This window comes from Salvia splendens, chromosome 9 (assembly GCF_004379255.2).
Source record: "Salvia splendens isolate huo1 chromosome 9, SspV2, whole genome shotgun sequence".
Classification (NCBI taxonomy): Eukaryota; Viridiplantae; Streptophyta; class Magnoliopsida; order Lamiales; family Lamiaceae; genus Salvia; species Salvia splendens.
The window spans coordinates 23,585,372-23,604,540 of NC_056040.1; the positions used below are offsets into that span (position 1 = coordinate 23,585,372).

Sequence of the window (19,169 nt, forward strand, 5' to 3'; positions counted from 1 at the left end):
CACCTTTGCAACAATAAAGGGTTCATCAATTACTAATCCTCAAAGTTCATGTTAATTGCAGTGCATAAACTAACCATTTGGGTTGCGGCTTTTCGATTCCGGCAGTATGTGAGAGTCAGACATCATTCACACAAGAAGATTTGATCTAAGACTACAATATCTCCAACAAAAAACAAAAATAATGTCACAAAATTGAAGTAATAGCAGAGTCGACAACGAATCATAGACGACTTTGGAAGGCGTGATGATTTAAGAACAGACGCCGGAGCCGACGATGGCCGATTTAGGAATACAAAAACGCAACGAGAATTAGTAAGCTAATTTACATTGGCCGTGTGCCCAGTCGAAGACGTCGGCTTGTGCTCGACGGTAATTATTTGCCGGCCAAGAGGTGTTGGTCGTCTCCTTTTGGCGAGGCTGCTACGCAGATTTTAGAGGAGAAGGCGGGAGTGAAAAATTTGGGGTAGATCCAAATTATAAATGCTACTTTTGATAAAGGGCAAATTGGGAATTAATGTAATGTGTTAAGGACAAATATGTCATGCAAACCAATAAAATACGCTTCCAACTAATTCAACCAAACACTGATGTTGCCCACATGTCCCAACACAACTCAACGAACCAAACACTATTATGCAGAATATATACTACCACAAACATTAAGGTAGCAATACAACCCTTTAAAAAATTTGTATTTGCTACTCATCTAATCAAACGAACCCTAAAGACCATAAGTAAATCGTTTTTATCAATTTGTACGAAACTTGAATGTCTGAAGTATCATCCTATTTGGTGTTAGTATATATTTAAATTAATGAAAAATTTGCTATAAAAATCACATATTTTGATCAGATTCGAGCTGGTCCCGTAATTTCAAATTTAGATTTGTTTAATATATTGATGATATTGAAATCAAAATATTATTTTCATTATGAATAAACAACTCACTGACATGTAATATATTGATGATATTTAAATCAAAATATTATTTTCATTATGAATAAACAACTCAGTGACAATGACATCCACCTATACTTTCATGTAAGTTTCAATGACATCCACCTCTACTTTCATGTAAGTTTTATGATAAAATTTTACCAAATAAAATTATTATAAAATTATCTAATTCCCCTTATATGTTCTTCTATATTCGAAGCATATCATAATTCGCCTTGTATGTTTTTCTATATTCGAAGCTAAGTCATATGAGCCATGAGAGACAATATATATGTGGCAGTAATTGTAACCAAGCACTCCACAAAGTCTAGAAGACTAATTTGTTCCTTGGGGCAACGTACTAAATTAAGTTACTAGAGCCACACTGATTATGGTCCACTTTGAAAACAAAGATTTGGATATAAATAGAGCCACAGATTGATGAGGTGTTTAATAGCCAACCAATGTCTATGGTATTTCTTTCCCTCCACCAATAAATTTTCCATTCTACAATATTGTTCTTCTGTCCACCAATAAATCTTTTATTTTTTTTTTACTATTTTTAGTAATAGACCTCACATTCCACTAACTTTATCTCATTTTAACATTTTATTGTAAAACTGATACTCCCTCCGTACCCAAAGAATATGCACTTTGAGTTCGATATAAGTTTTAATGTAAAATTGGCAAAGTAAGAGGGAGAGGTAGAGGGAAAAAGTAATTAAAAGATTGTTAGTGAAGAATGAGTCTCACTTTATTAGAGAAAAAAGATTTTTCAAAATTAGAAAAGTATGGGGGACAGACTAAAAAGGAAAGAGTGCATATTCTTATGGGATGGATGAAGTATATGAAAATAGGACCTACCTTTCTACTAATATTTTCAACCAAATTTCTACTAGTACATTTTTTTAAAACCCGTGTCGAATCAAAACTCTTCTTTTATTGGTCGGCGGAGGAAGTATTATTTTAATATTCATGATAGTTAGATCTTTGTAGTCCTAGATCGATGGGCCCACCCAAATAACTTGAGAAGGTTATTGTAGAAAATTGTTGACCGATTAGGCCACACCAGAAATAGCCCTAGCCTGGTTACACTGGCCCAAAACGCAAGTGAATTTTCTTTATTAGTTATAAATTTCCTTACTATATTGTTGTCAAACTTTATGAATTTGCTCGATTATTTTGATGTTTGTTGAATAAGTTTAGCTTTCTTGGCACCTAATAAAAAAGATCTAACTTTGACAATTGAAAGAAGATAGATATTTATGTTAAATATGTATCAAATCATTATTATTAAGAGATATTTTACTTTTTATTATTCTTATATTTTCTAAAAATAGAAACACTTAATTTTAGGAAAGTTGTTTCTTTCTATGAGGTGGAACACATTTTTTATTAACACTTTCTTTTCATCTTTCTTACTTTATTAGTTTTTCATTAAAATCTGTGTTATTTTAAAAGTAATTATTTTTAAGAAACGGATTGAGCATTATGTCATGGTGATAGGATATTTGTGATGCCATCTTCCATTTTTCTAATAATGACTTGATACTTCACATGAGTCTCACTTTGATACAGTATTAAAATACTAGTAATAAGTTAATAGTGAGATTATTATCGAAACTATTAGGGCTTGTTTGATAAGGAATGTGGGATATAAAAAGATATGTAAAATAAGATTTTTCTATAGTTGTTTGTTATGCTATAAATAATCTTGATTTGTGTATTAGATAACAAATGAAATGACGTAATTGTCCTTATTTTGAAATGTGCGTAAACTATTAGTCATGCAAAGTCTTTAAATAAACTAATTTAATAACTCAATTAGCTATTATACCAGTCAAATCATGTACATTATTACCTCCATCAAAGAATAAAAAATTCCTTCATCGAAGAACAAAGCAATCCTCCCCAAAAATTGACACTCCAGAATCATTTTAAGAATAACAAATAATGTATCTTCCACCAATTCAAACAATTTATTTTTAGAAAATCAAATAAACTCAAATAAACCACGATCATCACGGCCTTGAAGAGGCTAAGCGAAGGAAGAACCGATTGAACCATATGAATTTGAAAAAATCAAAGAGAAAAAAATAGCTAACCATATGTTCATCTTTGTCATATTTTTCATTAGATTGAAAAAGAAACATTAGATTTTAGACGAATATTCATTTTAGCATATAGAAGAATCAGTCAACCACGATAGAAACCCAGCCATGAATCTACATCGATGCGCCTGTGGTTGTGTTTCGACCAATGTAGTAGAGCGAAACACAATCCAAAATTTGAAGGCCAGCGAGATCATAAACAATATCGTCGTAGTTAATGCCGCCACTGGAGTATCTGGACGGTCGTCGTGATAGAGGAAAGGGGTGGTCTTGCCGGTGGTATTTACTTAATCGGCAAGAAGAGGGACGAGGAAGGGGATTCTAGGGGAGAAAGAAAATCATTTGAGGGAGGGTAGCATCAGAAATCACGAGGGAACAGATACATATCCCACTAAATTTGTGGGTTACATAACTATGCAAAACATGGTACTTTTGCCCTGGTCGAGGCGGGCCTCGGTTTTTTACTGGCTTTAAGTTAAGCTTTTCTTTAATACCAAACAACTAGAAATGTACGGATATAATTCTTTATTTTGGCATTACATGTTTATCAAACAAGCCCTTGTAAGAGTATGTCTCATCATTCTAGATAACATTTTACTTTTTGTTATATGAAGTATTGATACGCTTTATCTTGGCATTACATGCTTATCAAACAGACCCTTATAGGAGTATGTCTCATCATTTTAGATAACATTTTACTTTTTGTTATATGAAGTATTGATATGCCGTGAGACATTCTAGATAACATTTTATTTTTTGTTATATGAAGTATTCATATGCTTGTTATGAAACACATCTAGATAACAAAAGATATGCGAACTTTTATAAATTATACTCTCTCTTTTTAAATTATTATGTATTGTATTATTTTTATTTTAATATGTTTTTAAAATTAGGAACTTTCTATTTAGGAAATTTTTTCTTCCATAAAATGGATCCAATCTCCATTAATACTTTAATTTTTTTTGTTATCTCTCTCTTACTTTATTAATTATTATCAATTATGAACTAAAACCCATATCTCTTTAAAAGTTTATATACTTTTTTATGGAGTAGTATAACATACTATCTAATGTATACTAGTGTTAGTGGAATTCAAAAAAGAAAATTAAGGAAATATTTGTCTAATTATCTTTTTGGAATAATTTTTTTTTATATTTTTATTTTTTTATTTTACTCAACACAATATACTGTGGTATAAATATAAGACCGAAATTATAGTTGAACGACACGTGGAAACTAATAACCTAGGTAGCACCTAAATCCCATACATCTGGTGTAAGAGGGCTTCCGTTTACCCTTTCCCATTTTGAAGGCGCAGTGTTTAAGCAGTCGCCAAGCGAAAAACTCATCTCAATACGCACATTCACCAAAATTAAATCAGCAAACACAAATTCACAAAATTCGCTACGGCAATGGCAGGGCGATTTAGATCTGGTCTTCCTCTCCTCCGCCGAGCTCTCACCGCCGGTAACTTCTCCGCCCAGAGATCCGTCGTTTGCCCTACTATCGAGGTATACTAACGGTTCTTCGATTTACTATTTTTCATCTTATGTTCTCAGAGATGCTGTTCAATCGATTCCATTTTGTTGTTTGTCCTATTATTCAACGCATTTCGGAAGTCTCCGCGGAGGAATTATTTTTTTCCAGTATTTTTCAAATTTGATTTTTTTCCTTATTCCGTTCAATTGATGATTCTATTGATATTTTTTTATGGATTGCCATATGCTGTTGTTTGTTCAGCGCATGGAAATGTGGTAGACGATCAAAATCTTAGCCTTTTTATAACTACAGTGTCGCCATTGTTTTACCAAGTTGCAAATGCCCAAAACACACACACACACACCGCTACAGGATGTTTTTTTTATTACATATCATTACAGTATTATATGCGAAAACATGGAATAATTTTAAGCCGGTATTTTATGTAATGTATTTCAGTCCGCAAAGAGCTATGCTACCGCCGCTCCTGCAAAAGAGAAGAAGGTCAAGGTAATTGTCATTCCATTTTGCATGTAAATTGAGGTTAGAATTGTTTGGTGGATGAAAATCATGAATGACTTGTTTGAGAAGGCCTGTTAGTCATGCACTTCTAGTTTCGATTGAAATGTTTTAATTTTGCAAACCAGGCTTAAGCCTAATATTCTAAAGTGCTGCTCTATACATAGACAAATTTATTGCTGATGTTTATAGAGTTTCTTGCGTGAGAACTCCTCTATGTTGTTATTTTTTACAACTATGTCTTCTTTCATGAAATGCTTTTATTTTTTTGGAATCACAATTTGCTCAGCAGAACAGTACAAATTTCATGTTTATGCTTATGTTCGCCCATTCAGTTTGTGCATATATTGGACCAGTTTCCTGAGGTGCGTTGAAGTTTTTAGCTGTATCAGTTGTTGCTAAAAAGTTGTGTTATAGTGGAACAATGCTGGCATAAATTGTGATTTGGTTCTGATGTGATAACTATGACTTTTATATGTTCCATTTTTTTATTTCTTTACTTTCCCAAAGTTCTTGAAGTTATCCATTTCTATAGAATTTCTGTTTAATGCATATAGTTGATTATCTGGTCAATTGACAGATTAGGAGCGTGTTTCCTAACATCTGTAGTATGTACTTGATACCTTGAAGAACAGAAATATTGTTTCTGTGTCATCCTATCAAAGCTAAATCTTTTCCGCTACATGGTTTCTTAAGTAGGTGACATATGGATGCACAAGTTGGGGCTTCTAGGAAATATGTTCATTGTAGATACTTTTTAATTTGCTTCAGTTTGGTGCTTCGTTGAGCTGATCGTGGAAGTTAGATTCGCAGTTCAATGTCAAGCTTTTTTCCTCTTGCCAATATAGCTGCTACTTGTACAGTTTTTTTGGAATACGGTAGTATGAACCTTGTACTTATAAATTGTGACCGGTCAAATGATGATCTATGTTTTGCCAAGTTGTTATGTTTTCTGGTTGAAACAAACAATTAACTTTCTGTAACTGTGCTAATTTAAAAGATCCTATTCTAATGCTGTGTGGGGCATTGTAATATCTTGGATTCAATGTTGTTTGATTTCAATTTAGGTGCCTGTGACAATGTTTGGGGTGTCTGGAAACTATGCTTCAGCTTTGTATATCGCAGCTGTCAAAGCCAATGCACTGGACAAGGTTGAATCTGAGCTTCTTTCCCTAATTGAGGCTTCGAAGAAAAGCCCTACATTTTCTCAATTCATGAGGGATGTATCAGTTGACGCGGATACAAGAAAGAAGGCTATTACTGATATTTGCGACCAAGCTAAATTTTCAGAAATCACAAAGAACTTCTTGGGTTAGTGTCAAAATGTGAAGTTTTCTTATTGTATATTTGATGATGATTTTTTGCTAGTTGATCTCACTAGAGAGGACTCATATGGCACCTTGATTTGACCTGGAATGTGGTTGATTGTTTTTTTGGGTCTTGTGGATTTAAGAACATAAGATAAGAGCTAATAAGTAATTTTACTGCCATTGAATTATCGTATGTTTGAAGGAAAATGAGTCAGCTCTGTCATGATGGTAGATGATGAAGTTTTTGGGGAATGGAAGGCAAAAAGTATATTATAAATTTATAATTCCAGGTGCTGAAGTGAGTTGGGGATGTGGTGTTCAGAGAGTCGGTGAAATTGTCGGGGTTCAATCAGTAAAATGAGTGACAGCAACAGAAGAAATTGTTTAGGGAGAAGAATGGGATGCCCTTGAATCCATGCAATCGTTTATCATTGTACTTGAGATTATATTAAGCAGCACTTCTGTGTTTTTTGAACATTCCTCCTCATGAAGTAAGAAATAGATTGTGGAGGGTGTATTCATAAGTTGAGAAGGTTAATTAATTGATGAAGCAGCTGTCTCACATAAATTTCATAAGGTTGTTTCTTCATGGGTATTGTATTATTGTTTGATTATTTTGATAGCAGGCTGCATTCACTTTCTTGAATACACACATTGATGATTGTGATACTAATCTTGATTAAATTGTTGCATTCACTTCGTTGAACTCAATGATATTATTATCTAACTTGCTGTTTAGATGTAATCTTACATGGCATATTCTGTCATCTTTGTTATAGTTATCGTTGCTGAAGGCGGAAGGCTGGGACATGTAGAACGTATGGCTCAGAGATTCTCTGAGCTGACTATGGCACATCGAGGGGAAGTTAAAGCAACAGTGACAACTGTGATTGTAAGTTTTGTAATTTTGATATTAAATTATTAACTCCTTAGTTTTTCATTAGAGAGAAGAAAATAACTAACAAATCATAGTATGTGATTGTTTATAAAAGTGATTTTAGGCAGGAACATATATTACTCCTTTATATTTTCTACATTAGTCTACTTACCTTGACCATGCGAAAGTACAACTTAATTAATTTCCTTCAGGCTGAGCTGGTCACAGATCATGCCATCCGCCCCTTCACTATCTCACTGTTATGTACAAGGATTGATTTCGTGTCTCCAATTAATAAATATCATTATAGAAGTACACAAATAGGCCCTCATATTTGTGGAAGTTACTGCACACGCTTCATTTTTTGGTTTTAATTTGTTACTTCTCAGCAGTAGTGTTTGTATCAACTAATAAAACTTTTGAGGGCCTATCTGAAAATTTCACTCCTAAGTTTACTTAGTATCCTGTCTAGTCTAGTCTAGTCGAGGATCACATTTAGCATAGCTCTGTTCACCAGTGACTTCAATAGTGGTTTATGCCTCTTTCAACTGAGTACTCTACCAATTCTGTGTGCAGGCTCTGCCCCCAGAGGAGGAGAAAGAATTGAAAGAAACATTGCAGTACATGCTTGGACAAGGCAAGAAAGTTAAGGTTGAACAGAAGGTAAATTGTTATTTAAAAAAAAAACCTACCGGTCTTGTAAAATTTAACCAAGCGACATGACTGTTTGATGTAATAGTCCCTCTGTTTTTTAAAAATAGCAACTATTTCCATTTTGGGCTGTTCCTTAAAAATAGAAACTTTAGAATCTTTCTATTTTAGGACGTGGACCCCACAATCCACTAACTCTACTTTCACTACTTTTTCTCTTCCTCTCTCTTACTTACTCATTTTTCTTTTCCTCTCTCTTATTTTACCAATTCTTCTCTCTTACTTTACCAATTGTGCATTAAAACTTGTGCCGTTTCAAATGTTTCTATTTTTTGAATACGGAGGGAGTATGATTTTGCTTATTATTATCCTGCAGATTGATCCTAGTATTCTCGGTGGTCTTGTTGTCGAGTTTTCACAGAAGGTATTTGACATGTCTATAAGGACTAGGGCCGCCCAGATGGAGCGCTTCCTGCGTCAACCTTTGACCTCGGATGGTAACTAAATTGATAAGACCAGACCTTAAGGCGCACACCTTTTCTGGTTGTTTCTCATCATTTTGCTCTAAGAAGTCGTCTAAAACAAGTTTGTTTTGGTTGTGAGAGGCAAGATGCCCCTTCTTTTATGTTCACATCGGCATCATGCAAATAAAAGCTACTCATCTTTGTTGTTAGAGCCCATACCCGTACCAACCCTGACTATTGAATGATAAAGACCCTTGTATCTATTTTGGAACAAGGAAAGTGTTATTCTGCTCTTCTGAGTACGCTATTTCGACATGCCGTTTTTACTTGTTATATTTGAGAATTGAGATGTCTATTGTTATTGATCAAGTTTGGTGTTAGTAAGAGTCTATAGCAGTTGAAAGTTCCTTCTATATTAACATTGATGCATTTTGACGATTTTCGAGTATTGGTACTTGACATATTTGGTCGAGTAACTGCGGGTACTCGTATTCCCAGCCCTATTGAATCATTCACATTTTAAAGTATATATATACCTTTTATTTGGCGTATATTTGTAATAAACCATCCCCATAGCCCTAGGCCCCTAACTTAGTTCCATTGCTGTATTTGTGTAATAATAATAAATTGAAATAACTCAAATTTTGTAACAACAATAGTGTCTTTTTATATGACATGTTAGTAATTTATGTACTCATCTAATAAGCACGTGAAAAAGTATATTGTACATGAATATAAAATTTAAATTCATAATTAAATTGTAAGTTGAACATGTAAAACATAATGAAATTAAATCTTAATGTAATTTATTAGTCTGTTCTCTCTTCTATATAAGAATAAGTTGATAAATAGTCTAGTAATTGAAAAGTCACTTGGCCTCTAGGATTATTGAGCCGGCTCATGAATTAATATAATTTTAGTGAGACTATAGAGTTGTCTTTGTTGGGTGTTGATGAACCGTTTACAATTCATTGCGATCATAACAAAACTTGAAATCCCTGCATGCAATAATAAATAAAATATGTGACAAACAAAAGCAATAAAATTAAAACCAACTCCGGTGTCTATAACATTATTTTTATAAGGGATGATGGGAGTAACAAACTATGGGATTTATTTTATTAAGAGATATTGACCCCTAATATCATGGAACTTTCAAAAAGTTAGATTTTTCCCACGAACTTTGAAATTGACAAATAATATCACGAACTTTACCCCGAGTTTGTTATTTCCCACCAAAGAAAAAATTCTGACTATAATAATAGATTGAAGAACAATTTTGAGGGGGGGGGGGTGCTTCAAGAAAAACTATCCTCAAAGATTGAAAAACTTGAAGCTCTCGAAGTTATTGCCGAGAAATTATGAAAAAAAATATGTATTATGATATTATTTGCCGGAATTTTTTCTTTGGTGAGAAATAACAAACTCGGGGTAAAGTTCATGATATTATTTGCCAATTTTAAATTTCGTGAGAAAAACTCAACTTTTTAAAAGTTTCATGATATTAAGTGTCAATATCCCTTTTATTAATCACATTGAATTTCAATTGGAAATTACATGCATATATACGACGAAGTCACTGATGGCAGATGCAAGGAAATCATTTTCAATCTCGAAAGTCCATGAAATATGGTGCATTATTTATTTCCATCGTCACAAAACCACAACATGCCACAAAAAAATATAGCTAAAATTAAGTAAACGAAATGACTTAGATATCCCATCATATTTTATTAATTAACTACTCTTAAACTCATCCTTCTCATTTTTGCATTTCTTGAATTCGCGCCGGTCGCTTTATCCACCGGGCAGCACAAGAGGGAGATCTCCTCCCTTCTTGAGTCTGGTCGCATTTGTTGTTTCGTTTCAGCCATTCGGGCAGGTACTCTCAAGCTCTTTTGCAACTAAAGATTCTTTGAAGAAACAAATCGTAAATTATATCAATTAGTCGAATTTATGATTTAGGGTTAAATTTCTTTTCATGAATTAAGTGTGTTTCTAGCATGAAATCAATGAGTTTATGCACGACTAAATTAATCATATAATCATCTAAATAGATATTTTACTCTGAATTTATTTGATTTGTAAGTCTTCCACTGGAAACCCTATTAGTAACATGGTTTGCTTGTTAATCTATATTTCAGTTGGTACCTTATAGAAGTAAGTAATCGATATTCTCAATCCAGATAGATTTGGAGAATATATCGCGGACGATTGCTAGTGTTGATCTAAAATTGCTTCATATCTTGGATTATTGATGATACTATAGTGTGGTATAGTACTCAATGGATCATATTGATTATTTAGATAAGTACTTCTTGTTGAGAAAATATTAAATCTTGATTTTCTTTATAATTCCATATATATAATAAAAATATATAATATGAAAATAATGGATATAATGATATTATATAAATATAGAATAAGAAATTTAAATATATTCTAATAAAAGATGTCACTTTTACACACAATATATGCACAATAAGGCTTTGCATCAAATTTCCCTTTCTTTTCATTAGTTGAGCAGGGTTTGATTACCTAAATGTTGTTACAACGGCAAATTTCCTCTCTTCTCATTAGTTGACCAGGGTTCGACTCTTCTTGTATGTTTTGCCATTATTTGCTTTATTTTGTTAGGAATTCTTGTATTCGAGCGCAACAGAAATTGCAGACAAGAATAACAGATCTAGATTCATAATTATATTGTAAGTTGAGCACGTAATACACAACGGAACTACATCTTACTTGTTGTTGTATTTTCTTCTACGATTGTGTCCTGCAAGTTGAATCCACTACTATCGAGGTCCACGTGTATTCTGATCCGATGCAGGAACAATTCCTCGGTACAATCGTTCTATAGAGAAAGCTAGGAAATCTCTTGTGAACGTAGCGCCGCTTTTCTCTCTTAGAGAATTAGGTTTTCTGTATCTTCTATTCTCTACAATAGAGCATATATATAATAGAATAAATGTAACATTGGACCAAGCCCAATAGAATTATTTCCTATTAATCTAATCTAGCTCATTAATCTTTCAATCTCCCACTTGGACTATCATTAGATATAATACACAACTCTAACATTGTACCCTTGAGCGGATCAAAATACACATATAGTGTGACCCTTTAGGCCCTCATTATCGACGACGATCTAATCGAAGTCTGCACAAAACTCCTAGACTGCGTTGGCAGCGTAGCTCGATATATGATGGACGTTTACGTGAATTCGGTAAACAAGCCTTTACACAAAGTTTATAGTAATATCCTTTCATTCACGAACCACCCGATTAAGCCTAAGATTTGTCATGTGTCATCCAAATAGCTCAATCACTTTATCTCATCTTTATTAAATGACCCATTCGACCATATTCAATTACTTTAATCGAATATATCTTTGCATTGGCCAATGACTTAATGGTCAAGTAATATAGAGAATTTGAGTGTTCTCTCGAAATTCTAATCGAGTAATGAATCTCATTCTTGGCTCAACTACCATTTCCATTTATCATATGATATACCCAACACAAGTCTGTGTCTCAATCCTCATTTGGGAGGCAAAGCGTTAGACAAGATCAAAGCACACCACTCAACAAACAAAATGTGTAATGTCCTCAAATCCAAGGACTATTACATACTTCATGTACTAATAAATTGTAGACACTTAACAAAATAGTTTAATAGTATGGTATACCAATACTCTCCAAAGTATACCATGTGTCCGTCACGAGTATCTAATATCTCATAGTTGTGAGAACAACTACATTCTCGAAGAATGTGATGCAAACCCCATGCTAACCTATAACATATCATCAATATCTCATTCTTGATGATCATTGGTTAGGGCTATTTTAGAATTATACTATATCATTAATGTCTCACACTATTAACGACAATCATAATTCAAGGGAACAAATATTTAGAATAAATACAAACATTTTAAACAATTATTCCAATAAGTGCACAAAACCCATAGAAAATTAAAATTTTCATATAATGCGATCAAGTAATATTGTTTCAACACAAAATGTTTCTAAGACATATAAAACTGTAACTCTCACTGACTTAAAGCCATCTACCAACATTCTTAACACCTAAGCTCTCAAAGTGCTTGTTATGTTTTGCTATACATAGCGGTTTGGTGAAAGGATCAGCCAAATTATCATCAGTGGGTACTCTTTCTAATTTTATGTCGCCTCTTTCAATTATTTCTCTGATCAGATGATATCTTCTAGGATCATGCTTGTTCCTGTTCGTAACTCCGGGTTCTTTTGCTTGTGCAACAGCACTAGTGTTGTCACAATACAAAGGTATTGCACTATTGGCACTCGGAATGACACCTAGTTCTTTAACGAACTCTAACAAAGCAACAGCTTCTTTGGCAGCTTCAGATGCAGCAATATACTAGGCTTCGGTGGTGGAATCGGCAGTTGTACCTTGTTTGGAACTATTCCAACTCACTGCTCCACCATTGAGGATAAAAACATATCCAGACTGAGACTTATAGTCGTCATGGTCTGTTTGGAAACTAGCATCAGTGTACCCAGTAACTGATAACTCTGGTTGTCCACCATAGACTAAGAAATATTCTTTAGTCCTTCTAAGGTACTTAAGAATAGTCTTAATAGTTTTCCAATGTTCCTCACCGGGATTTTGCTGAAATCTGTCTGTCATGCTAAGCGCATAGGCCACATCTGGCCTAGTAGAAATCATGGCATACATAATAGATCCTATAGCCGAAGCATACGGGATCCTTTTCATGTTGTCTCTTTCTTTGTCATTAGAAGGACAATCCTTCTTTGACAATACAATGCCTCCCATAGGAAGAAAACATTTCTTAGAATTCTCCATTGAGAAGCGCCTTAGCAACTTGTCTATGTAAGTGGATTGTGATAATCCTAACATCCTATTTGGTCTATCTCGATAGATCTTAATTCCAAGGATGTAGGAAGCATCACCCAGATCCTACATCATAAAGGAACTAGACAACCATTCTTTCACGGATTGCATCATGGAAAGAGCGCTTCCCATAATCAAGATGTCATAAACATATATGATAAGGAAGACAACGTTACCATTCTCGCGTTTACTATAAACACATGGGTCCTCTTTGCTTCTGACAAAACCAAACGATTTGATTGTTCTGTCAAAACAAATATTCCAACTCCTCGAAGCTTGTTTAAGTCCATAGATGGACTTCTTTAGCTTGCACACTGCATTCGGCCTTTCTTTCGATACAAAACCTTCTGGCTGTGTCATATAGACATCGCCTTCTAATTCTCCATTGAGAAATGCGGTTTTGACATCCATTTGCCAAATATCAAAGTTGCAGCATGCAGCTATTGCAAGTAATATCCTAATGGACTTGATCTTAGCAACTGGAGAAAAGGTTTCATCATAGTCAATGCCTTCTCGCTGACTATAACCCTTTGCCACTAACCTAGCCTTGTAAGTTTGTACTTTGCCATCTGCATCTCTCTTCTTTTGAAGATCCATTTGCAACCTATGGGGTAAACCCCATCTGGCAAGTCAACTAGTTCCCAGACTAAGTTGAAGTATATCGAGTCCATTTCGGATATCAAGCTTCAAGCCACTTCTCTCGATCGGTGTCTGACACCGCCTCGGTATAGGTCTTAGGCTCATCATCATCTAAATCAACTTCATCATCTTGGTTCTCAACCATTAGATTCAGTCTCTCAGGTGCACAACGAATCCTTCTAGGCCTATTGAGTTGATTTTGCTCTGGTTTAGGTTTTTCATTCTGTATGTGAGAAGGTTCAGGAATATCACTATGATCTTCTTGAGGTATAGGTGATGCAACTATTGTATCATATTGTCTTTGATGCATCTCATTGTCTTGAGGTGGTCCTTCGAGAGTTTCTCTAAGGTCCTCTCTAAGAGTAATTTTCCCTCCCAATAGATCATCAAAAACTCCCACTGAGTTATTGTCCAATCCAGTGGATAATATCTCATCCTCATTGTTAACTTGTGGTTCTTGAATTTCTTCAAGATCTACTGTATTTTGACCTTGTTCCTTGCAGACATATGAAGTCGCGAGTTTAGAGTAGCGTGTGTTTATATGCTGTGAGGTCGAGACACCAAGTCCTATGAATCCACTAGATCACTTGGTCTAGGAACTCAATGTAACTTAGAATACTCTGTCGTTGTACACACAAAACCCCCCTTCAAAGATCCCTCAACCCGAATACTATAAATTAGTATAGAGAAGCAGGGGTCGATCCCACGAAGATGGACACGTAAGAGAGCATTTAGAGACTCTTGACTAAGCGGCTGCTGCCACGCAAACAGGGTTGAGGTATAACTACTACTAGACCTAGGCAGGAAATATAAACGCTAGACCTAGAAAGCTGTAAACATGCTGAGATCAAACATCATCAAGACTTCGGTATATTAAGCTTACTTCCTAGACCGTGTAAACGACTACCTAATTTAGCTAGACAGAGACCAATCAACAGTGGGGACCATGACCTAGAAATAGCAAGTACGGCAAAAAAGCTGCAAATAACTAACTAAGCATTCAACTCACAACGACATGCATTTCTTCAACGGCATTAAACACGAAGATGAAGGAAACAGAGCACATTCCCAGATTCGAACAGAATGTAAAAGTTTGGTCGTTGGAAACTTACGATAAACAGGAAATAACTCAGATCTACGTATACTAGACGAAGCGAAATGAAAACACGAAGACTAGGCATCAAAATAAACCAACTCTACTCAGATCTCACGTCGAACGCTTAATCCACTCCGGATCCAATCAATCCGAAACCAACCATAACTCGATTCGTCTCCATAACTTCTGATTTAACATATCTACTCCGATCAACACCGAATTTAAATGTTTCCACAATCAAGCTACAAACCAAATTCAAACCTCCGATTCATTCACCAACAAACATCGATCACTCCGATCCAGCCATTACTCTGCACAGATTCAGTAAACAATTGCGAAACGCATCCAAAACAAGTAAGCTAGCTCAAACTCCAGAAAATCACAACAACAAAACCAGACATCGACATAACAGAAAATTAAACTTGCATAAACCACGGAATAGTCGATAAAACAGAGTGCCGAGCTTCGAGCAGCGAAGCTCGGTGAAATCCACAAAATACGAGCAAAATAAACAGAAACTTGTTTCTTCGCCCTCAACAGGACGGTGTTACAACCCAACTTGAAAATACGAGAAAGCGGAAAATGAACCCAAGCACGAAACCACCCGAATTTCCCTCTAAGAACCCAAGTGTATAGAAAAGTGAACTAGCTGCAGACTGTAAGTGAGGTCTCCACCCGAGAAGATCCCTCTAGAATGCATGCATCCTTCCTTTTATAGACACAGACATAATCTTCTAGAACCTTCGTAGAAATCTCCATTCTACCCTTCAGTTCTGAGATTTACTCCGTCTTGCAATTTCTTTCACAATGTTCACTTATTCGCCAGTTTCCTCGGGCATGTGATTGCCTCCTTCTTTTCCTGGACCTGGCGAATTTCTTCTATACACCTGGCTTAAGACATGTGTTAGACCCAGCAAATTCACGAATTTATCCCCTAGACCTATGCATGAAATTAGCCTTATAAACATAACTGTCTTCAAGGAACGTCACATTCCTTGATGTTATCACCTTGTGATTTTCAGGACAGTAGAAATCATACCCTTTAGTTTCTTTAGGATATCCCACAAAATAATATTTCTCACTTTTAGTTTCCAATTTATCAGTCATCATTTTCTTAACAAAAGCTGACAACCCCAGGTCCGGATATGGTTAAGACTTGCTTTCTTGCCACACCATAACTCATATGGTGTTTTCTCGACTGATTTAGAAGGAACCCTATTTAGAATGTAAATAGTCGTTAATAAAGCATGACCCCAGAGAAATAAAGGAAGACTAGCTAAACTCATCATGGATCGAACCATATCTAATAATGTTCGGTTTTCCTTTCAGATACTCCATTCATTTGTGGTGTACCAGGAGGTGTCCAGTCTGACTGAATTCCATGCGATTTCAAGTAATCAAGAAATTCTCGGCTCAAGTATTCCTCTCCTCGATCTGATCGAAGAGTTTTGATACTTTTCCCAAGTTGTTTCTCAACTTCACACTTAAACTCTTTAAATTTCTCAAAGGACTCAGACTTGTGTTTCATAAGATACACATATCCATACCTTGTCAAATCATCAGTGAAAGTAATGAAGTACGAATAACCACCTTTTACTTGAGTTGGAAACGGTCCGCACACATCTGTGTGGATCAACTCTAGCACATCATTAGCACGCACCCCTTTCCCAGAAAGTGACTTATTAGTCATCTTTCCTTTGAGACAGAATTCACAAGTACCATATAATTCAAAATCAAATGAATTTAGATAGTCTAATTTTCTCAATCTCGCTATCCTTTTCTCATTGATATGACCACGTCTACAATGCCAAAGATAAGTAGCATTATTCGTATTACATAGCTTAAGTCTTTTATTTTGCACATTGAGAATATTCCGTTTGCATTCAAGCATATATAATCCATTATGTAAAGAGGCATTTCCATAAAACAATCCATTATTAGAAAACGAGCATCTGCTGTTTGCAAAATGGAAGGAAAAACCTTCGATGTCCAACATCGGAATGGAAATAATATTCTTTGAAATAACTGGAACAAAATAACAATTATGTAAATCTAGTCTATGACCTGAGGGAAGATCTAATCTATAAGTTCCCACGCGTTCAGCAGCAACTTTTGCTCCATTTCCAACACGTAGGTCTACTTCCCCAGGCTTCACTTTCCTGCTGTCAATTAAACCTTGCACATTATTACAAATGTATGAACCACAAGTGGTATCCAATACCCAGGATTGTGAGTTATTCATAGACATATTTATCTCAATAACAAACATAGCTGAGCTCCCACTCATTGCACCTTGTGCCTTGAGTTTTGGGCAGTCTCTCTGCCACTCCGTGAAATTTGACCTAGTCAGTTTGTTTGTTTCCATCATACACTCATAAGATAAGTTTGACATATTATCTGAACAGAAAATAAAACGAAAAGCAAATTAGAAAAGCATGCAAAGATCACATTAACATCACTAATCGAACAAGGGTTTATTGTATTGATTAGCTCCCACTAATTTTGACATATATTATGCCCCCAAACATAAAATATGAATTTATATCAAATATAAATTTTAGTGGTCCAAGATCCAAGTCTATATTATTGCAGCCCCTGCTTTGGCTGATCACTACAATAATATCACAAGGTAGGCCTCCAAGCCAATTGCAACAACTATTTTGCAATTCTTGGTTTATTAATCCAATTAATATGCATCCATAAACTATTTAGATCGCTTTGACGTCACTAAACAATTTAAGCAAGTCAACCCTATCACACGATGCCAACCATGCATCTATGAATGAGCCTAGGCCTTGTAGATTTAGAGTAAACACTTTGGCGTAAAACTCATGGTTGAAAAGGCTAGGAACATCAAACAATTATGACGGACGATGCGTTTGTTTCAAAACAAGACTTATATTTTATGGGGAATAATTTTGTGATACTAATTGTCAATTTAATATCTAATATTAAAATCTTAAACAATTACTGGGCGCCGCCTACCCAGACATAGTATAACACGGACTACAAATACTGGGCGCCGCCTACCCAGACATAGTATAACACAGACTACACATACTGGACGCCGCCTACCCAGACAATAAAATGGTCTCTAACTACTATAGTTAAATAAATAAGCATAAATCAAATAGCATGCTTATCACATAGGATATCAAATAATGCTTAACAAATAAAATCAAATTTTATTCCCTAATTAAAAGTGGACTTAGAATTTATGTATTAATTCTAAATTAATATAATCACGTATTTAATATTAATTCCAAATTAATATTAACTATATATTTATTATTATTAGTATTCAGTAATCGAATTAATGAATTTAAATAATAATCTATAATATAATAATTGCACATGATTTAACGATTCAATTCAAAAACCTTAACCGCCTCCGCCTATGGATTCCCCTTCCAAAACGATTGATAGCCTCAATCGCGTGCGCAAAGTGATGAAGCTGTTGCAGATCATCGAAGTCGCCGCCGTCTTCGCCGCCATCTTGTGGTGTTTGCCGGCGGTTGCGAGAACTACTGCTGCGTGTTTGACGCACCTCTGCAACCAACAAGCCGCTTTCCTCTTCGGCAACGTGATCGTCATGCTGCTGCTCGCGCTCTGCCGCCAGAGCGTCGGCGGCGCCGGAGATGATCTCCACGATGATTATGTCAGGCACAGCGAGATCGCTTGCGCTCTGCCTCCGCCTGCGGAAATCGGTGATAAGCAGCTTGTTGCTGCGGATGAGACGATGGGGAATTCGCAATCGCAATGCGACGACGTGGCGGCGGTGATTGAGAAAGCGGCGAGGCAGATGAGGAAGTTACAGAAGAATCGATCGGAGTTGGCGAAGAGGCGCAAGGTTAAGGTGCGGCCAGAGCTCCAGAGATCGGAGACGGAGAATCGCCGGGAGACGGTGAAGGGATTTTGAAATCCAATTTTGATTTTGATTGAAATCCAATTACATTACGTAAATTTTGATTTTTATTGAAATCCAATTGCATTACGTAAATTGAAATCCAATTACATTACGTAAATTTTGATTGAAATCTAATTTCAATTTTCCAACTTGAAATCTAATTTCTCATGTGACGGTACATTCCCAGAATTCAAAATTTATTCCAATTACATTACCACGGTTAATCCACAAATAATTCACAAACAAAATAATTATGAATCGAGCCCTGAGCTCTGATACCACTG

General features: G+C 35.3%; 1 protein-coding gene across 1 annotated transcript; it reads left to right on the forward strand.

The window, feature by feature from the left end:
* The first annotated feature begins 4,338 nt into the window (after window positions 1-4,338).
* Window positions 4,339-8,719, forward strand: LOC121747004 (ATP synthase subunit O, mitochondrial-like). Its single transcript, XM_042140981.1, has 6 exons — window positions 4,339-4,561; window positions 4,989-5,039; window positions 6,116-6,359; window positions 7,138-7,250; window positions 7,812-7,898; window positions 8,263-8,719. The coding sequence occupies exons 1-6, from the start codon at window positions 4,463-4,465 to the stop codon at window positions 8,389-8,391; spliced, it is 723 nt and encodes a 240-aa protein (XP_041996915.1). The 5' UTR covers window positions 4,339-4,462; the 3' UTR covers window positions 8,392-8,719.
* The last annotated feature ends 10,450 nt before the right edge of the window (window positions 8,720-19,169 follow it).

What these genes read in the sequence shown, in the direction of transcription:
- LOC121747004 (XM_042140981.1), top strand. Translation starts at nt 4,463, where the DNA reads ATGGCAGGGCGATTTAGATCTGGTCTTCCTCTCCTCCGCCGAGCTCTC. An exon ending in TCGTTTGCCCTACTATCGAG is followed by an intron (nt 4,562 to 4,988) that starts GTATACTAACGG and finishes AATGTATTTCAG; the next exon opens with TCCGCAAAGAGCTATGCTAC. An exon ending in CAAAAGAGAAGAAGGTCAAG is followed by an intron (nt 5,040 to 6,115) that starts GTAATTGTCATT and finishes ATTTCAATTTAG; the next exon opens with GTGCCTGTGACAATGTTTGG.